At 37.7% G+C, this 21348-nt stretch overlaps 1 protein-coding gene across 2 annotated transcripts; it reads right to left on the reverse strand.

Moving 5' to 3' along the window:
* Window positions 1-767: 767 nt before the first annotated feature.
* Window positions 768-21191, reverse strand: LOC131335885 (AP-1 complex subunit mu-2-like). Of its 2 annotated transcripts, XM_058371439.1 has the most exons (11): window positions 20787-21191; window positions 14234-14380; window positions 14020-14082; window positions 13763-13939; window positions 13530-13633; window positions 11981-12088; window positions 11680-11776; window positions 11387-11484; window positions 9173-9314; window positions 8945-9067; window positions 768-1206 (listed from the first exon to the last, which is right to left on the reverse strand). In XM_058371439.1, exons 1-11 carry the CDS (start codon window positions 20913-20915, stop codon window positions 1108-1110), a joined length of 1287 nt encoding a protein of 428 aa, XP_058227422.1. In that variant the 5' UTR covers window positions 20916-21191; the 3' UTR covers window positions 768-1107. The 2 variants fall into 2 exon arrangements, with proteins under 2 accessions (XP_058227422.1, XP_058227423.1); XM_058371440.1 differs by lacking the exons at window positions 768-1206; window positions 8945-9067; window positions 9173-9314 and adding an exon at window positions 10425-10653 and having other exon boundaries at window positions 20787-21180.
* Between the last annotated feature and the right edge of the window lie 157 nt (window positions 21192-21348).

A 21348-nucleotide genomic window follows, 5' to 3' on the forward strand; every position in this document is an offset into this window, starting at 1 on the left:
TGATTGGGAAGCGAAGAACAGAAAAGGGTGCGGTGAGATGAGCTGTTCATCGTTATGATAGCTATCTCACCCCGTTCATCAATATGATAGCCATTTATCTTTGTACTTAGTGTTCTCTCTCTCTCTCTCAATTCTTCGACAAATTCATGATCCAAACATAATTTGCTCGAGGTCATAATCCAAACATAATTTACTCGAGGTCAACATTGGATGTGCATGCAGCGATGCTTTGAAGAAGATTCTGTCATAATTTTCCGGTATCTATCCCCAATCCATTCAATATTTTTCAAGGATAAAAACAGGCAAGACGTTACTATCAACCATAACAAGCCTAGCATGATTACAAGATCGATCCACTACCGTTGGTGATCTAAAACTCCAACTAGAGAGGACACTATGACACATAGTGAGACCCCATGCGGCAAGGAGAGCCGAAGCCACAAGCAAAGGAGGGTTGCGAACGCAAAGTCAAAGTTGAAATTGGTGGTCATGCTGTTGCATGAATGATGAAGCAATGTCCATGGTCAGTAGCAAGTATATATCTCTTCAATACGGCATAGATACAACACTCAAGTCCGCGGATAATACACTGTAAATGCACTTAAGTTCCCAAGAAATTTAAAACCGATTCAAGTCTATCTGAGTTGTGTATCAGCAGACTGATGACAAAAGTAAACAGGCTTTGGGAAATATAACAGAGTGCATAAAAACATCCATCCAAATTCCAAATATGAAGGCACCAATGATTTGGAATTGGGAGACTCATAAAAAGATAAATGTATGTATTTGCTCAAAAAGTTGGGTCCATGTCCCTGAGTTTCATTAACAGAATAAGCACAAAATGGAACCATTTTCTCTATACCAACCTCCCACTCTTTTAACACTATATATTATATAATGGATATTATGATGAGATTCCTGCTGTTCAATACAAAATTATAATTCCAAGATCCTTCTCAGGACATGCAACAAGTGCAGCATTGGAAGCTAATTGTTACTCTCAAAACACTTACGCATGACAAGACGTGCGACCTTACTCCGCATACCAATGTTATGAAAGAGAATTTTGAAAAAAGATGCTGAGAAATTACTCCTTTTTGTAGGCTTTCAGATTAATCTCAACTCATACTCTCCAGCCATTGTTATGTATCTCACCCATGGAAGTGCCTGGTATCCACTCTTCTCAATAATTTTAAGATAACGAACCTGCAAAATTCAAGGAGTTGCATATGCAATCGTCAGCAATCACATTTCCTATAACTGGGGTTAGTAATATTTCATTAAACATAGTGGAGAAGTTTTGCTAGAATCGTGGCAGGAACTATCGCATCCCATTTGCATAAACAGACTTTATTACCTAAGACTTTCACCCCTCTGTACAACAGTACTTAATAGTAACGAACAATAATATCACCCTCTCTGGAAAGAGGACAATACTACCACACTTTATATTACAGTACACACCAATAATATGATACAACAACAAACAGTAAACTCCAATAATTTTCACCCTTGTCACTCTGGATTATCTGAACTACTTTCTTTATCTCTGTCAGTCAAGTGATACTGGGTCAAAAGATAGCAAATATTTTGGCGCCATTCTTCCAGATAAGCATCATTGAATTTCCAGTTTGCAGATTCATAATGGAGGAGAGATGAGGGAACTTTTGCAGGTGTCAATCCATTGAGTGAACACATTGTTTGAGTCATGACCAGATAATTTCCATTGTGGATCTCAATGCTCGGAGACTCTTGATATGCTGAAAGGAATATATTGTGATACTCCTTTCTCCAAGTGATAGAACCATCAGGATTAGGAACACATCTGTTGTTGCGAGTTCTCCAAAAAGCAAATTGGAGATCTTCGTCTGGACCTGTGGTAACTTGTCTGATCTTCTGTTGCCAGTAGGGTATGTTATCAAAGAGCAAGAGAAATTTCAGAAAGAAATCTTCTGGTGGTTGAACTTGATTGAACGCCGCACGAACTAGATAGACCAAGACTGCTGATTTATTAAAACAGATGCTTATAGTATACACATCGACTAAATACCATAAGAGGAGATAGGCTTTTTTTTTGAAATAAAAGACATTATGGTAGGACACTTCAAACTGAGTGAGAAAAGGATAGACAGGATGAAAGGGTAGATCTTTTATGGGACCTTCATTAAGACCATACTTAAAAATACAGAGATATTGAAGGTTTTGACACATTTGAACACATCTAGAAAGAAGGGTTAACTCTAAAAGATGACACTGAAGGAGGATAGGAAAATTGATCGGATGGAAACAGGAAATCATGAGAAAACAACCAGGAACAAAGAAATGTGGTTTTGTTTTTGAAAACTGGTTGATTTCTTTTGTGAGCCTTGATAAAAAATCAGGGAGGACATTTGTTTTTCCTTTTATGTGAACAGCATCAAAACTCCAATTGGAAAACCAATTTGCCCATCTGAGTAACTGTGCCTTTGGAAGGTGCTTCTGTTTGAACTTGAGCATGCTGAGGAAACTCATCATATCAGTCTCAATTAGGAAATGATGACCGATTAGATGAAATTCAAACTTCTCAATGCTCCTTTTGATTGCCAGAATTTCTTTGTAAGTAGAGTGGTAATGAAGTTCTGCTGGAGAGAATGCACCACTCTTGTATCCACAAATTCTGCGCTTTTGATTTGAATTTTCTTCCAAAAGAATTGCTCCCCAATATAGATCAGAGGCATCTGTCTGAAGGACTCTCTTTCCATCTGAAGGTATGGTTAATGGAGGAAGAGTTTTGGTTAGGGCTTTGAGGTCTTTTACAGCTTTGGTACAAAGGGCTGACCAAGGAGGAGGGGTTTTCTTTAGTAGAGCTGAGAGAGGAGTTCGGTATTGTGCCAGGTTGGGAATAAAATCAGCCATATAGTTAACAATTCCAAGGAACTGTTGAACTTGTTCGACTGTGAAATTTTCATCTGAAAAATGGTAAGTTGGGAGGCTATGTGAGGCTGGAGGGTATATTGACCTTTAGAGATATGCATCCCTAAAAAATCAATTTCTGGTTGAGCAAGAAACATCTTTTTTTCTGAAAGCATGATGCCATGGGTTTGGACTAGGGAATGAAAAATTTGTAGTAAGACAACATGAGACTCAATAGCTGGGGAAAAAAGTAGAATATCATCAATATAGACAAGGGCTGAGGATAGGATATGAGCAAATACCCGAATCATGGCCTTTTGAAATAAGGATGGAGCTGTTTTCAATCCAAAAGGCATGACTGACCAATGAAAGTGGTGATCTGGAATGCAGAAACCAGTTTTGGGACGATCATCTGGATGGATGCCCAGCTGCCAAAAACCTGCTTTTAGGTCAAACTTTGAGAAAATTTGAGTTTTAGGCAAGTTTGCAAAAAGAACACTTCTTCGAAGAAGAGGGAATTTGTTATCCTGCAAAAAATGATTAAGAGGCTGGTAGTTGATAACCAGGCGAAGCTTTCCTCTTATCTGCTCTGTTCTTTTGTTGACATAAAATGCTTCACATGCCCACTGAGAGGTTGTGGGTTCAATCAAACCTTCTGATTGAAGTTGCTGAAGTTCTTGAAGAGCAAGCTGGTAGTGTTCTGGGTTCATTCCATGATGGGTAGCTTTGGTGGGATTAATGTCTTCATTTTTCTTAAAGGGAAGAGAAATGAAGAAATCTGAATTTTTTCAAAGTGGGTTGGAGCATTTGGTGAGGAACTGAAAATGGGATTCAGCACAGGAAGTTTGGATTATGGCTTCTTTAATGGTGGAGAAAGTTTCTATGGAAAAGAGATTTGGTTGGGTGGTCCAGGGTAACAAATAGTTTTTGTATTTCAAACCTTTTTTGAGCCAGGAAATTTTGCTGAGATTTTGGAGAATATCAAAGCCTAACAATAAATCTTTCCCTGGGAGATCAGAACCATAGACTTGATGTTTTATGGTGTATCCAGGAAAAAGTTGAATGGAAACAGGCTTACTTATCAGAGTGATAACAAATGTTTCTCCATTGGCTGCTGTAAAGGGTCTGAAACAAGACTGCCAATAAGACCTAGGGAGAATTGCTGGATTGAGAATGGAGGCTGCTGCACCAGTATCAAAGAAAGCGATGACTGGTATAGGTTTCTCATATTTTCCAAGCAAGATTTTGACCTTGACTAAAGGTTGAGCCAGCATGATGTTGGGGAACCCAATTGTTTGGACTTCATAAGGGAATGAGTTAGGATCATCAGAAGAGTCATCTGATTCTGCTGAATCGTCTGAGTCATCAAAAGTGAATGCAAGAACTGCTTCATCGTCAATGGAAAACAGAGATTCGATATCAGCATCTTCAAAGTCATCATCAATGAGAGCCAAAGAGTTCACCATTTTGTCTCTTGCTGCCTTATTTGGACACTGTTTTGCATAGTGCCCCTTCTTTCCGCATATGTAGCAGCGATCAGACTTTCGCTGCCCTCTGAACTTTTTCTTCTTGAAAAATTTCCATTTTCTCCGGCGTGGGAACTTGCCAGATTTTGGAAACTTTGAAAACTTGCCAGGAGATTGAAACTTCCATTTCTGAAAGTGTTTGGACTTCCGGTTTGAAGGACGGCAAGTGCACTTCTTGTCTTTGCACTTTATGGATAAGTCGAGTCGGTCACATGCTTTACCAAGAAGTTTTCCCTGTTCTTCAAGAGTTCTGAGGAATTTCTGGTGATTGCACAATTTTTCCAAAGCAATCAAAGAGTGCTGGTAAATACCACCAAGAGATGTTGCATTCAGCGTCAATCCTTTTATCTGAAGTAATCTTGTTGTCTCATTTCCCAATGGTTTTGGAAGGGAATTGAGAAAGGCTTGCTTGAGATTGACATCATCCATGCCGTTGAGAAGATAAAATCTCTGAGACATACGGTCATAGTGAGTCTCGAGATCTTTCCTTTTGAATGAACAGCACTTCATGCTAAGATATTCTTCTCGAACAAACTCTTTTGTATTGTTGTGGTCACCAAGAAACTCAGTATGCAGGACTGAGATGAATTGATCAAGGGTTGGCAATTGTTTGAGCTGTAGCTGTCGGTATTCACCAAGAGCTAAGTACCATTGACGTAGACGGCCGAGAAATTTTGCTGTACACTTAGTAATGACATCACTGAGTGTAGCATTAGGAGAGAGCATAGCAGCCGTGCACCAAGCATGAATTTCATTAAGTTTATTCAACCATTTTGATGGGGGAATGGTGTCAAAAGAGAAACCTTGGGTATGCATATTGGAATGTGAGAATGAATCAAAGGTTGAAATTTCAGGGGGTGTATCAAACTCAGGACCTTCTTTAATGATAGGATCTTCAACATGTTCCTCTGGGTTTTCAGGGTTCATCATGAAAACATGAGGAACGGACATCGAGTCAATGGATTCAGTATCTGATTCAGACTCAATAGTTGGTTCAGGAAATGGGGCTTCTGGTATAGTGGCTAAGGTATGTAGGAGAGTGGAGATTGGATTTTTGGAAGGGTTAGAAATTGGCTGAACTATTAACTGGGGTGACTTTGAATTTGGGTTTGATGGTTGAGAAGAAGTAGAGGTAGTTGGAGTAGATATAGATGTAGATGGTGGAGAAGGAATTATTGGAGGCTGGACAGGTTTTATCTGGGGCTTTGGGAAAGGAAGTTTTGGTGGAGATGGTCTTTTTGGTGGAGGAAGAAAAGCTGATGAGCTCCCAAAGATATGGGACTCACCAAATCCTGAAGTAGGATTTATGGGTAAGGGTTGAGATATTTGAGGATACCTAAACAAACTTTGTTGAGAAGAAAATGTGAACATGTCAAACGGGCTTTTTTGTTGAGAATTCTACTGAGCTTGGAGAGAATGAAGCTGGTTTTTGAGATGCTTCATTTCAGCATCCTTGTGGTAAAAGGCTGCTGAAAATGCTTGGTTGGCATAGGGCATCTGGAGAAGTTCCTGGTGAACATTCTGAATTTTCTGCTGCAAATCTCTGATAAGAAGTTCCAAGGTTGATAACTTCTTATGAACTGCATTTTCCAAATTTTGCTGGGAGTTAGCAATTCTCTGAAGAATTTTGTTCTGAGCCAGAAAATTTGCTGACTGCCAATTTATTGCTACTTCTGCTGCTGACACTGCTTTGGTACTACCATCAGGGAGAATGGTAGTAGAATCTAGAATTTTATGCCGATGGGTCGTCCTTTCTTGGGAATTATGAAATTCCAAAGGAGGAAAATCTGTTTCTGTCCAGGAAGAGGATGAGGTGAACATGAAACATCCACCGGGTTGAGTCGATGAACCACCATCAGATGGAGGTTGAGGAGGAGGTGGAGATTTACAAGGAGTGGGAGGTGACGAAGGACATATGAGACATGGTTCTTCAAAATCCTCGTCATCTTCTAGGAGACTATCTTCTAGACAATCATCACAGTCACAGGTATCAAAATAACAATGACCTGTTTCTGGATTTTTGAAATAGAAGACTGGAAGGCCACTGGGATCAAAATATTTAATTGGAGGACCAGACCTAGAACCATCCACAAACATGTTAATTCTTGAGGGAAAAATAACAGGATGGGTTGAAGATGAGGCAGAGGTTTCTTTTGGAAAAGTGATTTCCACAGTACCATCAGGTTTGGTGATGAAAGTTGGGTTGGATGTTTGGACAGGTATGGACTTGTTTTGATTTTTCTCATAAGCTGTAACCCAAGATTCTGGGAGAAGCTTGAAAAGCTCAGGACGAGAAATTTGTCGAGGTACATGGACACAAGAAGCTTGGTGAGGTGCGTTTATGGTTAGAAAAAGGGTTTCATCTGTGGAGGATGGTAAGGACATGTCAAAGGCATGGTTTTGGAGACGGTAGGCCATTTGGTAGTGAAGGGTTGCTGCATATGTAGAGGAGATTTGGGAGGCACCACCAATTTGGACTTGAACCTTCAAGGCGGATAACAGATGAGGATCTGCTAATGGCATGTTGAAATTGGGGTAGAAGATAAAAATCACAGTTCCAGCATTTAGGGTGGTTTGGATTGTAGCGATACATGCGTGCTGATACTGTAGAAACCTGGTATCAACCAGAGCAAGTCTGGAAATAACAGGCAAACCTTTTCTACCATGGAAAGTGACAGCAAGTCGGATTGCTCCAAAGTGAAGATGGGTAAATCCTTGCTGTTGCCAAAGACGAGGCAAATCAACCGGGATTTCCAAAGGTAAATGTTGTTCAGCTTCTGTAGCTGCTATGAAGCATTGGTCAAATTTAGAGGCTTGAACATATTCTTTTACTGACGTTGGACGTTTTGTGGAGAAAAATTGGGTGACGGTCTTTTTTACAGAAATTTGTGGTCTGACAAAAGCATTATAGGGGTTTAGGAAAGGGAGATCAGTAAGAGGGACCTTACTATCATCAGGGAGGTATTCAAACTCATACAAATATTCAAGATTAGAAGAAGAAGATGAGGAATTTCTACTGACGGAGGAACATGAAGGGACTAAGGATGACGTAGCAGAGGAGTGAGTTGTAAACAGGTGATTCATTTTTAAGTAGAAATCTGGGTTCTCCTTTTCCTAAGTACAGCAAACCTTTTCTTTTTCAACATAAAAGACTTCAACCAATTTTTATTTTATTTTTTAATAAAATTTTGTATACCAGGGTAGATAAACCGAGACACACTGCTTAATAGCCAAAAGTCTCAAGGTACTTTAACCCACTGATACAAAATTCTCTTAACCAAAATAGTTGATGAAGTTTCTGATGTGGAAGATCCTTAGAAGGCAACCACAGAGCATACGCTTCAAGTTTTTCTTTTAGAAAAGATTTGAAGTAGTTTTGGAAAAAAAGTTCCCAGAAGAGGGTTTACGCTCGAATGGAAGACATAGCTTTGATACCAAGTTTACAGACACGAAGTGGGTACAAACACTAAGTAAGTTAGGATCAAAGAGAATACAAGACACACGATATATTAAGAATACACTGGCTTTCATTAACTTGATTCATTTACAGAGGTGAAGCTCTCCTTTTATAGACGGAGTAAGGAGGCTTACTACAACAGACTTTTGGGCATGCATTTACAGTTTACAGAGACTTTAGGTTACTACAAAGACTTTACAGACTAGACTTTAGGTACAGACTTTATTACCTAAGACTTTCACCCCTCTGTACAACAGTACTTAATAGTAACGAATAATAATATCACCCTCAGATTGTTTTCAGACATGGGAAAGCAGCGGTAACGTGCTATAAATAGGCCAGAATACAATCCCATTTAACTTGCTAAACCCCTCTTTTCAATTTACTTTGACTACTTATTCTGGGTGATGGAGTTAAATATAAGTGGCAGGGATCCCGTTTCAAGGAGTTTTCATAATCTCCAGCCTTTGCATTGTTCAACGCTTCTGAGAGTTCTGACTAATAAACTCGTGGGTTCTTCTCAATCAGATTTCAAGGGGAAATGTAACTACAAACCCATTCCAGTTCTAGGTTTTCTTGATATTGTCACAATGTCACTGTTAGTCAAAAAATTTCCAGAAACTTAGCAGCAGCAGTCTGCATGATCCACGTGTGTAAGCTCCTAGTTATAAGTGTACTAAAGAAGCCCACATTTCTACAGCTAGAGACTTGTTTCTATGCTGCAAACCCGTCATAAAGAAACCTCTGGGCAATTCAAATAACCCTCCAGCTAACTCTTCGCAATGAACCATAAATACTACACCTTTTTCCCATCTCCACCATAATTCTTATCTATTAGACTATTAGGCGTTAGTCAGTTCCATTTTGTCTTTGGAAACTTCTTGTTCAAGAGAATTTGCTTTTCCCTTCTAACCAAAATGATAAACCTGAATCCAGTCTGGTCAATAGTAAGCAATTTTAGCGTATTTGGAAAATCCTCCATCGTGATGGGTGAAAATTGTTTAGAACTTATGATCAACATATCGAACAATATATCTGAACGCATATATGACCATTTGGGTACCCATACCTGAATTCCTGAGACGGTGAAGTAAGGTATCTCAAACTTCACCCTGATAGGAGCTTTCCTGTCAGGAGTGGTATCTTCAGAGGTTATGCTAGGAAGACTGAACTCCGCCCTTAACATATATTCCTGTGCGTTTTTGGTTCAAGAAGTTAAATAACAAATGTGTTGAAGCTTCTGAAAACCATGGGCTCAACAAAAAGGCACTGTACAGCTAACAAACAAAAGCCGTACCTTATTACCAGGAAAAGATTTAATCTTCCACACCAATGCATCATTCTCTGGAGCATAGGCAGCAGAACCCATTGAAGTTCGAATATTAGGATTTGTAGCATCAGATGGCACAGGCAACTGAATTTCAACATTTGTTGCTGTACTGTTGAAAAATAAAAGGTAGAAGATTAGATGATGATATGGCATACATAAAACCATTCTGAGGAGGAATCTACATTTACTGATTTATTGTTGTCATAGTTGTTAAATTTTAAATAGCATTCTATGGAACAACTCCCCTTTTTCTAGATGGACATCACTCATATAATGGCAATATTGCGTAGAGGTCCAGTAAGAAATGTACAGGAATGGCTCCGTTACGTACACATTTCTCTATATTTAACAGGAATAGCCGCATCATTATCTCGTGTTGCAATGCACATACAAAATCCTTAAGGATGCGTTTTGTAGAACTAATCTTCATTTATGTTGATCCCAACATTGGACTACTTTCTAAAATAAGAGACCGAACCAAGGACATCTTTGGAAAAACATCTAACCCTCCATCCAGAACACAAAGTTCTCTCGTGAAAGATAAGATTCATTGTTGATTCAACTCTCCTTCATCACCAAAATGGCTAAATATATCAACTCCACTAATCCATAGACTGAACCAAGGATTCTTTGGAAAAACATCTAACCCTCCATCCAGAACACCAAGTTCTCTCGTGAAAGATTAGATTCATTGTTGATTCAACTCTCCTTCATCACCTAAATGGCTAAATATATCAACTCCACTAACCCATAGCTATTCAAAGCTTTTTCTTGCCTTAAGGGACTGAATCGGATTACAGACAAAATGAAAGTGAGGACACCTAGCCCCCTATTGATTAGGGCCTAGCCCCCTATTTATTAGGGCAAGCAAGGATCAAATGAAAATGTCCGTCTCCTTTTGCTTAATAGAGCCTGAAAGAAGCATCAATAGGCCCTTAGCATTAATATCCCCACCATGTTAAAAACCGGGCTTTTATGAATATTGAAACTTAGTGTGTTGAATAATTCTCTCCATTAGAATTCGAAAACGAAATACCCACAAAACACAAATCTTTTTCTTGTCAAAGGTATCACCGTGTGGCTTAATTCCAATCATCCCCTCGAGAACAGGTGGCAGTGAAGAATATGTGACAGCAATCCCCTTTCTTTATGATGGCAACCTACTCACGGAAAACCCCCATCTCCACCCCAAGCCCAGCATCACCCACCACAGGAAAGCGATGGCCACTACCTACTACCTCACCAATCCGTTGTTGCAGCCACCACAATGGCCCATGAAGATATAAACCCATCCACCCTCTCTATCATATAACCCACTTACATTTGAACTCAAGATCACAAATTCAAGCCATGTGGTGTCGTGCCACCTGAAACACATACCACTGCAAACCCAGTCAATAAACATCAACAAAGCGCCAATGCCCACCCAGCTCCCACAAACATCTCTCCTGAAATTGATGACCCATCAGCTTTATGTTCAATATCAGCATCACCACTCAGAATTATAAAAACCAACATCTCTACTTACGTGTTAAGAAACTGACTATGAACAACGCAACTGCACTGCTGCATATCACCTCAAAGCAATATCTCCGTAAGATTGCCCAATTTTATGTTACAATTTATTTCACATAGATCTAATTGGCATGCCACATGTATGCATATGAATCCTACTCAGCTGAAGTCTATATTTTCATACATCAAGAGAGCAAGGGTGAGTGAAAGGAAAGGGGCTTAGCATTTAGCAATGTAAGGGAAACAAATATCAACAGATGGACATGATGTATAACCCGATATACCTGCATAATTACTAAAGATAAAACAATTTTTTTAGTATTTGAAAACCTAAAGCCATTGTGAGTAAGACCTTCTACATATACACATATGTCGAAGGAGACAATGTAATAAGATTTTCTACAAAAATATTCTGAACAACTGTATAATTGTTATATTGCAATTTTCAAGAATAGATGTACTATCAAAATTTCTTCAAGGGTGGCACCAGACATGGTCCAGAGGGACTAGTTAAGCACATGTGTTGTACCTTCAGAACTAAACTATGCCAGTGGGCCATTGGGGACCAAAGGGCTCAAATTTCATACTTTTAGACTGGTGTGTATGCACTCCCAAAGTGGAGAAAATTATTTTACAAAGGGAGGTAGAAAAACAGAAACAATCTACCTACGGTCCTTGAACTGGCTTCTGGCTTTAAGCACCATCTCAATACGGCTTCTTGAATGCCTCTCAACCTGAGCTTCCACCCAAATGAGAGGTTTCACCTGAATGCATGAAAATAACATTGAGAGAGAGACAGAGAGAGAACTTTGAGGAAATAAAATAATGAAAGCAGTGCCGGATAAATCATTATTCGACTCCCATCTCACCCGCCAAAGAGGAATTTCAGATAAACTTGCGGGCACCAACACAACCACATATTAATAAACTGGTAAATAAGAAAACTAACTAAAATGAACCTGGGTACTGAGTCTGTATGTCATCAGATCAAATGATCCATCAGGAGGTATGAAAGATATTGTCCGATCATTCTCAAATCGAGCCAAACGCACACACCTAGATGAAGGCCGCATAAAATCAGACAAAATATTGAGCATAAAATCAGACAAAATATTGAGACATTTTGTTTTGAGATTCCAAATGTCGTGACATGAAACTGCCGTAAAACGAAAAACGATGGCACTTGCACAACTGTGTACACAGAGTAAACACGAACTGCAGGATCAAACACGAAAACTAAATTAACAAGGCAAGGCTTACTGATGAAACTTGATATCGTCCAGATCAATGGCCTTTCCTTTACTTGATCGACCTTGAGCCTCCAATAAAACTTTATCATTTAGGCCAAGCTTGCACTCTGGCATACCACTACAAGAGGTGAATGTGTGATTACTTTATCTTCCCTAATCGGTACAAAAAATATTAGGACATACATGAAAAACAGAATTCGCAAATAAGAAGAGAACTGTGCTACAACACTTTCTTGTAAGAGTCAACTACCAATGGAGTAGTAATAGATACATAAACAAAACAGGAAAAGACATCATTCAAAGAAAAGAAAGCCGACTTGACTTTGGATGCAAGAACGCAAGGAAGGAGAAAATGCTCCTTCCTATAACCTTCTGCATGATCACCTATAAAAGGAAAAAACACAAGAGAGACAAACACAGAGAGGATGGTTTGTTTGGCCCACTCTCCTTATTTCCGGATTATATTAAGGTTAAACCTCTTATTTCAAAAAGGAAATGGTTGTCATTCCCCACTCTAAGCATTTTTCCCTTTTAGCCTCTCAAAAGCAAAGTGTGAGATGCTGTTCAAAAAAAATACTTCCTCCGTCCCAATTTAAGTGTCCACTACGGTTCTGTGTGCCATTTTCAATTGCTTATATCTCAAATGTATATTGCTAAAAATATGCAATATGGATCTTTAGATATCAATTATTTCTATAAGACAATGATTTTAAAAACATAAAACATAATATATGTTGAGAGATATAAACCATTGAAAATGGCACGCAGAACCGTAGTACACTTAAATTGGGATGGAGGGAGTAGTTAAGCTGTTCAAAAAAAGAAAGGAAAGTGTGAGAAGCTAAAAGTGGAGAGCACATATGATTTCCTTTTGAAAAACATATAGTAGGAAAGAACATGGCAAAGACATAATGCCACTGTTCGATATATTTGCAATGTAAACAAGTGATCACAAGTCATCAATTTAATCCCTGATACATAAGTCACATTCTAGAAGCAATGAAATTCGTTCTCCAATACTGCATGAAAAAATCACCAATCCATCCAAGCAAGCAAGCAAAGGGAAGTGACACTTGATTCCTATCTTAGTTGATAACATAGAGATGCAAATATTAGCAATTTAAACTCAACCTTCAGAATACATACTGGGAAGGCAAGGGACACTGCAACTGCTTCACATAAAAAAGCATGAGGTACTTTCATTCTCTCCCCCAGTTGTCTGCTACAAAGTTATCATAATTTTTTCAACACCAGTAATTATTGTGAAACACAAACAAAATAGTTACACTGCATGTCTTGTACAATTCAAAAATCCATCAATCCAAGTTACCAACTGAACTTTCTTGATATGGTTTTCAGCTTAGGTTCATAATTGATCAAACATACTCTGCCCCAGGTAAAAGTTGTGATTATTAATATCCATTCAGCACACTCCAAGTCGTATGAATCCTTTCTATGGTGCTAAACAACCATAAAGATAGGTCATAATTCAACTGGTAACAAACAAATCATCTAAGTCCTCGAAACAATCGAATTACTAAAATGACAAAGCCAAGCACCTCAAATATGTTCTCATCTTCAACGCCCCAACAACATCTGAGCGAATAATTTGTCCATTGCTGTTGACTAGTATATTAACACTTTCCACCACATCCAAGAACACCTGGTTAAACATGAAAAAAAAGTTAGTTCAACTATTGTATGAGTGGCTTAATGTGGAAAAAAAGTTAGTCCAACTATTGTATGAGTGGCTTAATGTGGTAACAATAGCACACAAAGAAGATAATCATACTTCATTTTTCTTGTAGTTTATCCCTTCACTGCGCCAAGACACTGCATTTGTTACAGCCATTGGAGGCCGCTGTGTCACTTCCATCCTATAAGCATCGGTCTTGATAAACTCACTAAGAATCTTAGCTTCTGTATATTGCGGGTAACCAAAGTCCATCATTTCATCAAGTAGCTCATACTGCCAAATGCACAAGGCATCATTTCAATAAAGTCAAAAAGTGATTTGTCGAACATTCACTAGCATTCATCTTTTCTTACCACCACCACAAAATTATCTCTTAGGGATTCCTCTTCCAACTCTTCAAAATAATGCTTAAAGACCTGCATATGAAGATGAACTAGAATGAAGATTGTTCTTAACTACTCGCTCCAGTCTACTCTTTACAATCTTTCAATAGATCCCATCAACTTCCAACGTAACTCTCCAAGCAAGACAGAAGAACAAGAGACAAGAGCTTTCAAGTGTGCTTACGTCGACTATCCGGTGTAGAAAGAGAAGAAGGCTAGCAGCATTGCAGTTCTGCCTTGACGCTGTCATCAAGAAAACATTGTTGTGCTGGATGAACATGTAGGTAACACCATTGTCATAGCCAACTGGACCATGAGACTCTATATCACCCTAATGTAGTAGGGGGAAAAATAGCATGAGAATCAACAACCTTTTCAACGTGATAACTTATACTCGAAGGAAGAAATATTCTGTGACGGATTATAGTATTATACATGAGAGAAAGCTTTGCGTGTCAGATTGTAAATTAAGGAAAGCTCACACGACACATCAGACATTGAACTTCAATATTATCCATGAGTTTGTAAACAAAAGAACAGTTAGTCCTAATTACTTGGTTTAGGATTACATACTAATCTTAGGCCATATTTTGGTGAAATTGGTGGCATTCATCTAAATACAGAGATAGCGCCCATACTTCTAAGTAATGAAATTGGTAGCCTTCATTGCACATGACCAAATATCTTTCAAACATTTTTTCTCTAAGTTTCTTACCAGTCAGGTAATGTCCACACCACCTCGTCATTACTACTCATATCTTAGCTACACTATAATTAAGAGATAGATATTACCTCCATCCTATAAAAAATATAAAAAATTAGTCTAGGGTCCATTATAGAGAACTTGTAACCTAGTGAGTCCACCTCTAATGTTTGTAACCCCTCTAGTCCACGAATATAGTTTAGTAAGTTCTTAAGTCCACTTCTTTTGAAAAAGAAATTAAACCAAGACAAAAATGCCCTCCTATATAAACTGTCATATAAAGAGAAACCCTAAACCACAAACAAATCCGGAGCACAACCTCCTCTCTCTCTCTCTCTCTCTCAACGGCAAAAGTGAGGCCACACCGTCACTCTCCTGATTGTTGGCGAAGGCCATGGCGACACGGTGGAGCCCGTCGAGTTCGGTCCGTGTCGCTTTGTGAAAGAACAGGAAGATGAGAATCAGCGATCTTAGGGCGGAATTCTTCATACAATTACTACTTGTTGCTGTTCGATTGGTTCAGTGGGGATGCCATTACAGCCACCCCGCAGACGCCGTCCTTGTGCTATAGCCCAGTCAATGGGGCTGCCATTTTAACGATAAAAAAAGGTGGATCAGGTTCTTTTTTTTTTTTTTTTGTTTATTGCAGATTCAGATTCAATTATATATAGTCTATTTCTTGTCAGAGATGGACCGGCCCGTAAATCACTATGAATCAATTCACCAGGCAGCGAAGGGAGAACATACGCGAAGTCATGGGAGAAGAGTCATTCACCCAGACCTCGGAATCGGTAATCTCATCTTATACATATAATACTTGTTCCTCATAGTAGTACTTGTTGTTCCGTATCTTGATCTCTTTGATATTTAAGGTTATAGTCTATTTTTTGCACTAATCTTGAACGAATTTGGATTTTCATCTTGTTATGTGTGTGGAATTTGTAGTTTCAGTCAATTATATAATGTTATTCCGCTTTTTCATAAACGTGCTTTAAAGTTGATTTGTCTATCGTATTAAGAAGATTGATCCGATCTTTTATTTGTTTTACTGAAGAGAAATCTGGAGTAGTTAAAACAAAAAATATAATATTATAAGAAGGTTGATCCGGTCTTTTGCTTGTCCCGTGTCCGATTATCATCAGATTTGGAGGTTTTTGAATAAATACATAAGGTTATATGTGTGTTTTTCCTAGGGTTACAGATATGAAGTTTTTTGAATAAATATATAAGGTTATATTGTGCTTTTCATCAATCACTTATTGATTTGGTCCGCGCAGCGGCCTCTCCGACTTGCTTCTGATATATTTTGAGTTTTTTGAATAAATATTTAAGGTTATATGTGTGTTTTTTCTAGGGTTAGACATATAAGGTTGGAATAGGTTGTGTTTTTCGAAAAAAAAAAATATAAGATTATACGTGTACATTTCGTGTCACACAAATAATATACTTTTGTGTGTTTTTATTGTTATTTAATGTCATTTTTTAAAAACATTCTCAGTTAGAGAGAGATATAATAATATATAACATTATATTGTTATATATAACATTCTAGATTAGAAATATTCTATGTTATTTAATAAAGATAACATATAACGTTATATATGATCTTTTGTATCATATAACGTTATATATGAGTTTCTGTCATATATAACGTTATATGCTCCGTTGTTGATCACTTATTGAATTGGTCCACACAACGGCCTCTCCGACTTATTTGTGAAAACATGTGATTTGAAGCTCGGTTAGCGATGTAGTTTGGTTATAGATGATCTTCTCTACTGAGACATATATGATTATATATCCATATATGGTTATATGTGACAATTTGCCCTTGGTACCTAATTTTGTACTGTAAAACTCCAAAACAAAGGAACTAATAGCGTTATATGTTCTCTTATTGAATTGGTCTGCGCAACAGCTTCTCAAAAACACATATGAAAATATCCATTTATGATTATATATGAATATCTGTGATGTTTTTCATGCCAACTATAGCACATATGGTTATATAGACAAATTTAGGATCTGTTTTATTTTAAAATAGATACATATAATTGAATATGTCTTATTCTAAACTATGAATCATACCAAATCTACACCCCCCCCCCCCCCCCCCCCCCCACACACACACACACACACTCACACACATATATATGAGACAAATATTGTCATATATGGACATATATGATTATAAGTTTATGTAACAACATATATTCATATATATGGTTATATGAGAATATTTGTGACCATATATACATATATATGGTTATAACGTATGTGTGTGTGTGAGCTTGTATTGACATAAAAAATATTTCAATTTGCACAAAGAACATAGAATGTTGTATATGAGATTTTATCCTGCAAAACTCCAAAAAAAAAAAAGGGAACTAATTACGTTATATGTTCTTTTATTTAATTAGTATGCGCAGCGGCTTCTCAGAAGCACATATGGATATATCCATATATTATCAGAAGCAAGTCGAAAAGGCCGCTGCGCGGACCAATTCAATAAGTGATGGACAACGAAACATATAACGTTATATGAGAACTTCTGTCACGTGTAATATATGTTTTTCCTAAGATTAGACATATAATATTATATCTCATTTTTGAGATATATTAATGTTGTTTATGTTGTTTTGAATATGTGTATATGTAGATATAGATGTTATGTGAATGCTATTCGGAGGCAGAAAATCACAAATTTTGAAGGATTTGATGACGGTTTTGATGAAGAAACGGTTTTGAAGGATTCAACTTGGAATTCAAGGCACGACTGGAAACAAGGATAACGGTGGCATGATATGTGAACATATAATGTTATTTTTTGAGATGTATAATATTATTGGAAAGATATGATGTTGTTTTGAGAACATATAATTTTATATGTCATGTTTTGTGAGACTACAGAAGCTCAGATATAATATTAAGTATTCTGTTTTTTTTTTTTTGAGATTTAGAACTACAAAAGCTCACATATAATGTTATATGTTATGTTCTATTTTTTTGTGAGATTCAGAGTTGCAGAAGCTCAAATATAATGTTATATGTTCTTTTTTTTTTTTGCGATATTTAGATATTAAAAAACTCACATATAATATTATACGTTTTGTATGGACTAGCATACAACGTTAAAGACCAAAAACAAGAAAAATCAAAAAGAAATGTTGCATGTTAGAAAATTTTTGCCACGCATATAATGTTATATGTTAGGAAATTTTTATCACTCGTATAATATTAAAAAATCAATACAAGAAAAATAAGAAAAAACAAAAAGAGAAAATTTTCACATATATAACGTTAAATGTTAAGTGTAGCGGATTCAATAAAAAAATCGAGAAAAATGAAAAAATACGTTTTTTGTTACTCATATAACGTTATATGTGGCGTGATGGTAGCGGTGACGGTGGTGGTGGCCACGGCAACAGTGGTGGCGGCGGCGGCGGCTTGATTGCAACAAAAACGAAAAAAAATGGAAAAAAATAGATTTTCTTGTTAACCAAACAAGGCCCTTGTTTCTTAGGTTGGATATTTTTGTCATTAAAATTATTAGTGGACTTAGTGGGTTATGAAACTTAGAAATGGACTAGATGGGTTTGGAAAGTGCTATAGTGGACTTATGAAAAATTCTCCCTAAAAAATATGACTCCTCACAATTAATTCTCTTATGAGTATTCACATCTCAGCCACAATTAAACACTCCCTCTGGGATTCTGTGCCATTTTCAAACCCAAAAAAATGCATTTCCGGTAACAATTTGTTCTTTTACGCCGTTAAAAAAGAACAATCTTTTTACTGCGAATTTATAAGTCGCTTTCTTCCACTCATATAACTATTTGGTTTAGTTCATCAACCCGAATGATCGTGATTTGACTGCCTACAGAAGGTCATCTACTGGGATTGAGATTGACGAGCTAGTTCTATTGCTATGAGGACTGAGGATAGCAAGGCTGGGCAAACGAATACCAAGGATTGAAGATTGACCACAGCTGTAATTTCAAGCATCTCTGGCCTATGTGATAACTGGAATGGTCGTCTCTTTTTTTTTAAGGAATTCTCTTGTTAAGACCCTATGAATCGATTAAAATCTCAGATTCATACTAGAAAACCACGATGATTTAATAAAATCCTAAACTAAGCCTAAGAATTCCATGAGACTTATAAAATAAAATAAAAAGAATTCCATGAGCACAAACCTTTGGATCATCAATAATTCGGTTATTCCATGAATAGATATAATGACTAAAAACCCAACAAAACCTTTGTCTTTTGGTCAAAATAAGCACTAATCACTAGGAACTGGTTTTCAAGTGGTATAACCTCTTCCCAAAGAAATCAAAAAAACATCATTGTCTTCCTAGTTGTTATAAAACGTTTACCCAAGTTTGACGGGCGCAATGCTTATTACACAAAAATTCAAAAGAAAACCCCCAGTAATCAATTGTAGCCTAATCCAATTTGGCGACACTGTCTCCTGCACCAATAGATGATGGACCAAGATATAATGAAGTTGCTCATTTATGATGCTTTTTGGCCAGATAAGTACCTTTCTAGTTGAATTTTGCAATCTTATTTGTGTACCTGTGCACAGGTACAGTGACCATTTATACTTTTTTAACCATGTATTGCTTTGACAATTTCTAAGTTCTAAGCTACTAAAGAAGGGTTTAGGGATACAGTTTAGCACCGCCCCCCAAGAGATCAACTCTTATAAAGAAACCATTTTCCTCAGCAAATTGTATTACAATTGTGGCGAGCCAAGGACTCTTATTCTATAGAGGGCTAGACCCTTTCGGGCATTAGAACACCAAGCAAATAAAAAACTGCAAAGGAAGTTTCCAGCACAACCAAAAGAGCCCTAGCTAGCCAAACTAGTGGCAAACAACATGACTTATAAGAGTTTTATACCTACCACTATGCTTAGAAATTCACTAGTGTTTTCCCCAGTTTGCAACGTTGTCACTTGTCAGCATTATGCTAATCCATCTACTACCCCGAAACACTTTTTTGTTGAGATCTACAGTGCAATATCCTAAATATCACTAGTGCTTTTTCCAAATTGGTAAAGACCATGTACACAAATAAGCATTCTTTATGAAACCTTTGGTTAATCACTGGCAATAATGCCATAGTTGGTATCCCTATCGTAAATCAATATCAAGATTCCAAAACTTGTGTTTCCTGTGGAGGGTTGGTTCTAGTAACGTATTAAACAATCTAGTGCTTCCAATTACACGGGTCAGTGTCCAATTGCAATAAACTAACTAGTGGCAGCTGGCTGCCAACTATTAGTCAAACATAGGATTTGCCTGAACCTTATCAACTCACAACAAGGAATTTGCAAATTCTACCTCTTCTGTACTGAACTCTCCGGTCCACGAGTTAGAAGCATGATACTTCCACTTAATTGGACAAATTGGTTCAGTTGGGGTAATGGACTAGCTATGCAAGCCTGACAAGGAACAAATGGGAGACTCACAATTCGGGGACTCTATTAGGAGCGTGTAAAAAGCGGGATTAAAACCCTGGCTCTAGCCCCAAGTCCTAATCTTTACATTCCTAATAGCAATGATTATTCTTATTTCTAACATATGGATGATCATTTTCCTCTTTTCTTTTTCCAATCAAAGTGTCTACAGCGACAATCAATGCGCATTTCAACTACCAAATCGCCACATAAAGCATCACGGTAAAATCGAAAATGCTAACCCACATACAGTTATACTCCCTCCGTCATATAGTTCATCCACTTTTTGACTTCTAGGTGTCCTAATTTATGTGTCCCATTTGAAAACCCCAAGAATAAGTGCTGTGAAAATACTTTTTTTACCCTCATTCTTGAATTGAAGGGACAAGTGAAATTTGAATTCAAAGGCATTTTGGGAAAGTTCAAGTTTTTAAAGTGTGTAATTTGATGATATGAGGCTCTGAGCTACTCCCTCCGTCCAATTTTTTTTTAACAACATCATAAAACAATCGAATTCAAACAGAATTGGGAAAAATGGAAAATCACGTGCACTCCGTTTACTACTACCTCTTTTTCCAGAAGCTTGGAGAAGTATCGCTCGGCCTGAACAGAGGTGACGTCACCCCTGTAGTCGCGCCAGATCAAGCACCGGCCCTTGACATCCAGAATGAAAAGCGCCGAGGCGGCGCCCGCCATTGATGGACAACTTCGATGATCGCCGACCTATAGATACGTATACGTGTGCATATATAGGTTTGAGCCTTTGAGGAGAGACTTGCTTGACGCAATTCGATCGAAAGCTTCAATCTTTTGGCGAATTTGAAGCTTTTGCGCGGTTTTTGGGCGATTTGATCTGGGTTTTCATCTGGGAGAAATGTCGGAGGAGGAGAAGTGAGATGGAGCTGTGGCTTCTTTTGGGTGGAGGATTATAAGTGCTTCGAACGTGCGTGCACCGGATGTTCCTGGAATCAAATAAAGTCGGGACCAGAGAATCCAGTTCAAGTTGTTTTTTTTTAAATTACCTTTTTAGCCCTTTTGTTTTAAGTGATTTTCGCACCTTTTAAATTTTATTCCCTACACAAGAATAAATTGGAGAGTGCAAAAATCACTCTCCTTTTGTTTACCTGCA

The sequence above is a fragment of the Rhododendron vialii genome, chromosome 8a (assembly GCF_030253575.1).
Source record: "Rhododendron vialii isolate Sample 1 chromosome 8a, ASM3025357v1".
Lineage (NCBI taxonomy): Eukaryota > Viridiplantae > Streptophyta > Magnoliopsida > Ericales > Ericaceae > Rhododendron > Rhododendron vialii.

Bases quoted from the DNA above. Each gene is read 5' to 3' on its own strand.
- LOC131335885 (XM_058371439.1), bottom strand. From the start codon at position 20,915: ATGGCGGGCGCCGCCTCGGCGCTTTTCATTCTGGATGTCAAGGGCCGG. The intron at 14,083-14,233 runs GTAAGCACACTT...CTTCATATGCAG, and splicing joins TTCTACACCGGATAGTCGAC to GTCTTTAAGCATTATTTTGA. The intron at 13,634-13,762 runs GTATGATTATCT...ATGTTTAACCAG, and splicing joins TAAACTACAAGAAAAATGAA to GTGTTCTTGGATGTGGTGGA.